Below are 4,496 nucleotides of genomic sequence, written 5' to 3' on the forward strand. Positions count from 1 at the left end.
ATAAGATCTATGATATTACATAGAAATTTATGGTATTAAATTTTAAATTATGTCCTTCCAAAATATATGACCTATTCTTCCAAAACTTTATACATTTTATGTACTTTTGTATGTGCTTCCAAAAATACATAAGAATTAAAGAATTTTAAAATTCATTTTAACCTCTCCTTTAATGGTTAAGAAAAAATAACAGTACAATTTTTATATTTTAGATCCAGATCATCTAGCATAGGTGGCTCTTGTGCTTGCAAATAGATGTTTTTTTCTTGGTTCATTTTTTGTTATGGTTTGCAACTATATGGTGGATTATGGTCTACTGTGATCCTCACTTTTTTTCGGTGGAATTATTTGGTGCTGCATATGCTAGAGTCCAGTAAAAGATTGGATTTATGACTATGATGAAAAGCACATTCTTTTGTAAGTTTAACATATATTTTTTGAGCTGAATTTCCTTTTTAAACCAAAAACATTAGCTTATGCATTGTTTTTAAAAAGTCTATAAAACATGAAAGCTTCTTAAAGAGGATGAGGGAATAGATTAAATAATTTATATTTTTATACTAGAAGATAGGGACTATTAAAACTTAAACCTTTCAAATGAGATCTTGAATTTGGAAAACCACAAAACATGCATTAAGGTGATGACTTTCACATCTAGGAGCCCATCAAATACCTTAACCTTTGAGATAGCAATGAAGTGAACTATAAAGGTCTTTGCTGAAATGACTTTAGGAGTTAAAAAAGCTATGACTTTTTTTGCAACCAATGTAAACAAGTTGGTTTCTAATGTATTGACACTAAGTATGGACAAACCTTGCAACATAAATCTTAAATTTGGTCACAAGTTGCTTAAAGGTAGCTTATTATCAACTATTTCATTGACTAGAAAAATCATTGATAATTTTAATAGAAAAATTTTTAACCAAGAAAAATTCTTACTGAAGATGCATGTCCTATCAACATGGTCTTTTGCCTCATTAGTGATCTCCTAAGGAGGAGTAAAGGGTGTCTTGTAGATATAGTAAACTATTATGTAATGATATTAAAGGATTAATGCTCAATATATGAATGTTTTTGTCAAGTCAATGCAAAATAGAGCAAAAGAGAACTAACAATCAAGCTAGAGTAGAAATCAAAGAGTAAAGGATATGTAGCAAACATAAAACTATCATGTAGTGATATTAAAAGATTAGTGCTTAATAAGTGAAGGTTCTTGCTAAGATGCAAAACAAAAATAAAGAGAATTAATAAACCAAACCAAGTATGTTTAACTAAATAGACACTTAAAAATTTCTTTCTTATCCTTATTTGACCAAATATGCCTCTAACATTTCAATAAGAGGGGTTTAACAAAAGGAATCAATAGTAACAATATCTTGCCATAATGGTAATAAAAAGAGAATGTTCGAAAGGAATAGTTAAATAGTATGAAGTTATATTTATATCATACACTCGCACAAAAGTGATTGAGAAATGAAGTTCAGTGTAATCTCTTGAATTTTAACTTCTTAGGAAGTCATTTAGCCCAATACTATTCAAACTTAAGAACACTTAACCCCAAGTATCTCAAATATATTTTTTCTCGAGTCGTTCTTTTTAGTTGTTTACAATTCACTATACTTCTTTGCAAATTCAAACCTTTGTAAATGGAAACTAAGAGTTGTAGCTCTCCCGAAAGCCCCGCTCTTTTGACACCCTACCCTTAGGGTCGAACCCAACCGAGAGCAAATTGAACCTATTAAATGTTAATTAACATGTGGTATGATTCCCCTAGCCAACCAATAGAGTTGGACCTGAAACCTTTCTAATGCCAAATGTAAGTTTTTGAATTTCAACTTCCTGAGAGATCACTCAGTTCAGTAATATTCAAACTCAAAGACACTTAACCTCAAATATCCCAAAACCTTTAACTAATTGGAAAAAGGGGTGCCTTCGTTTTCATGAGCCCTTTTCTTTTATATTTGAACTCTTATGAATCGTCTTTTGAGTCATTCTTTTTAGTTGCTTACATTTAGATGTTAAATTTAACCTTAATTCTTTTTTCATTCTTTTATTGGATTATTCCACCACAACATTCCTAGAGCATTTATTATCTCCTCCATTAAATATTGAAATTATACCATATATTCTCCAATGTAATGCCAAGTGATTCTTTAATGCAATATCCACTCCTTGTAGCATTAGAAATGTGCTTATCCAATAGTAGGAAGAGAGTAAAATATGAGCCATGAATATTTTTCTTAAAAGTTCAAATAAAGTTTATTTCAAGAGGTATAAAACTTCATGACTGTAGGTCAAAGTTTTTTATATTTATAAAGGAAATTTTAAAATTGCAATATGTTAGATTTTGAATAAAATCCTAAATACCCTTTATATTATATTTATAGCTAAAAATCAATAAAAAATATATGAATTTTTAACTGGTGTAATGTATATATGTTATAACCATACATCCACAACAAAATTCTTTTTTTCTTTTCTTAAGATCATCAATGCAAATGTGTGTGTGTGTTTTTTTTTTATGTCTCAGTCCCATATATCTACAAGTCTTTGGTAACAATATACCCTCCATTTCGTAATGCTCAATGAAAATTGGGATCAAGCACACTTACATATATTATACAATACAAAATAAATAATAAATATCTATATAAGTTTACATACTCTTCTTCTTTTATAAAATGCAAGGTGATATAATTTCTTACTATGCAAAGCATGAACAAAACTAATATATTGTTTCTTGATTGCTAAATATTGCAGAGCTAAAGTATTAGGTGATTACATTTTCTGAAGGGTAAATGTTAGATATTTAACAAGTAATATCTTTAAGTTTTTAAGTGTGTGGTTGCATAAAGTTTGAGATATACCTATCCTTGCAATACTTTAGCACATTCAATGCAAAATAACTACTTGGTTTTTTTTGTGCTAATTTAAATATGATAAAGTATATGAAACACAACCAAAGGTAATGGATAATGCAAAAAAGAATTTTATGAAATATATTTTCAAGACTATATTGTTATACCTTTGAATTTTACTATATTTAAAATATGGACATATCTAGATTTTTACCATGAGTTTTTGCTATAGTAGTATCAAAGTTTTAAGGTATGAGAGCATATTATACTTTCTAAAGAAAATGAACAAATTCAAGATTTTTAAAGACTTTGCAAAAATTCTTAGTACAATGTCTCATTTTTTTCCAATTAAAAAAGTGTAAAGTGTACCATTTGAATTCTATGTTCTAGTCAATATTATCAAATACTTAACGAGCCAAATTCAACTATTATTGCTTCTAGCATCAGTCATGCTAAATGCTAAAAGGAATAATAAGCCTTCAACATTTATACCAATTGCTCTAACCATTTATCTAAGTTGCTATAATTATACATCTAAGATATCTCAACTTAAATGTATCCCATCTAAGACTTATTAAAGGACTATCATACACAAAACTGATGAAACAAACACTATATAAGAGAAATAACCTTTTAAAAGTAAAATTTTCATCAGCCTTGATATTTAAATTGCTTATGACAAATAAATTTCCATGAAAGAACTTCAAATATGTTATATGATGATAGTTTTCTCCTTTCCTCTCCAAACCTTTTAATAGGATCTATACTTCAATGTATTTCAACAATTATAATTTTTTACAGCCACATTTGGTTCATCTTTTACTTCTACTTTAAATCTAATTCATTGATGCTTTTTTGTTTCCCATATGCATAAATGTTTTGACTTTGTGAAGGAAGAGGAGTAAGGAGTCTTCATGAACAACTTTGTCTTTTACATCAAATTATGTATTGTTTCCTCTCTCATCAAATCACAATCAACTCAAAATGCTTAACAATATCTAAATTTTTTACTATTGTTTTCAGCTTGTACTTTGGCCCTAAAACAAGCTGCAAACTCTTCAATGGCACCCCTAGATTAAAATGGAATATTCATTTGAAACTTCGAAGTGTCCAGCACCCAGATCCAGCGGTAAAGTTTGGCAATTGTTCCTTACAGTAGTAGACTTTACTAAAATGGTGAAATCCTTTGTAACTTCTCACACAATGACATCATGCTCTTTGGCAACAATCTCTCACTCCAAGGCTTGGAGCTTCTTAGCACTAAATTCCTTAGATCAAGATCAAGCTGTACAGGACTAGAGCTCAACGGTTATATTCTTCTTGGCACTGCACTCGATTGATTGCCCTGATCGGGCTGACAGATTGTTCCCAAAGAGCGTGATTTTCATCGCATCAAAGCGCAACACAAATATAGAACCTCTTTTCGGAACCACTGACAAAACCAAAAACAAAAGTGAGGACGCTCCGAAAAGGAAACCAAACCTTTGAGCTTGTTATCCAAAGTGATAATGCTGAAAGTGTTCTCGGTTTCTCTTATCATAAGTCCCTTGGAACCGGAAAAGCTACAGCTTTTCGAAGCCAAAACTGCAGCAAATAGATAAATGGCTCCATAGAGAAAAAAGCAAGAAAACTTTCTAC

At 30.0% G+C, this 4,496-nt stretch overlaps 1 protein-coding gene across 1 annotated transcript in view; it reads right to left on the reverse strand.

Moving 5' to 3' along the window:
• Positions 1-4,008: 4,008 nt before the first annotated feature.
• The window catches only part of LOC9660463 (ribonuclease P protein subunit p29), a 1,492-nt gene continuing 1,004 nt past the window's right edge, over positions 4,009-4,496 (reverse strand). The window contains exons 6-7 of the mRNA XM_024669723.1: positions 4,341-4,444; positions 4,009-4,290 (exon numbers count right to left, since the gene is read on the reverse strand). Of these exons, the coding sequence (XP_024525491.1) occupies positions 4,154-4,290; positions 4,341-4,444 (241 nt within the window). The 3' untranslated portion in view covers positions 4,009-4,153. The remainder of the gene's footprint in view (positions 4,291-4,340; positions 4,445-4,496) is intronic.

This window comes from Selaginella moellendorffii, unplaced genomic scaffold (assembly GCF_000143415.4).
Source record: "Selaginella moellendorffii unplaced genomic scaffold, v1.0 SELMOscaffold_5, whole genome shotgun sequence".
Lineage (NCBI taxonomy): Eukaryota > Viridiplantae > Streptophyta > Lycopodiopsida > Selaginellales > Selaginellaceae > Selaginella > Selaginella moellendorffii.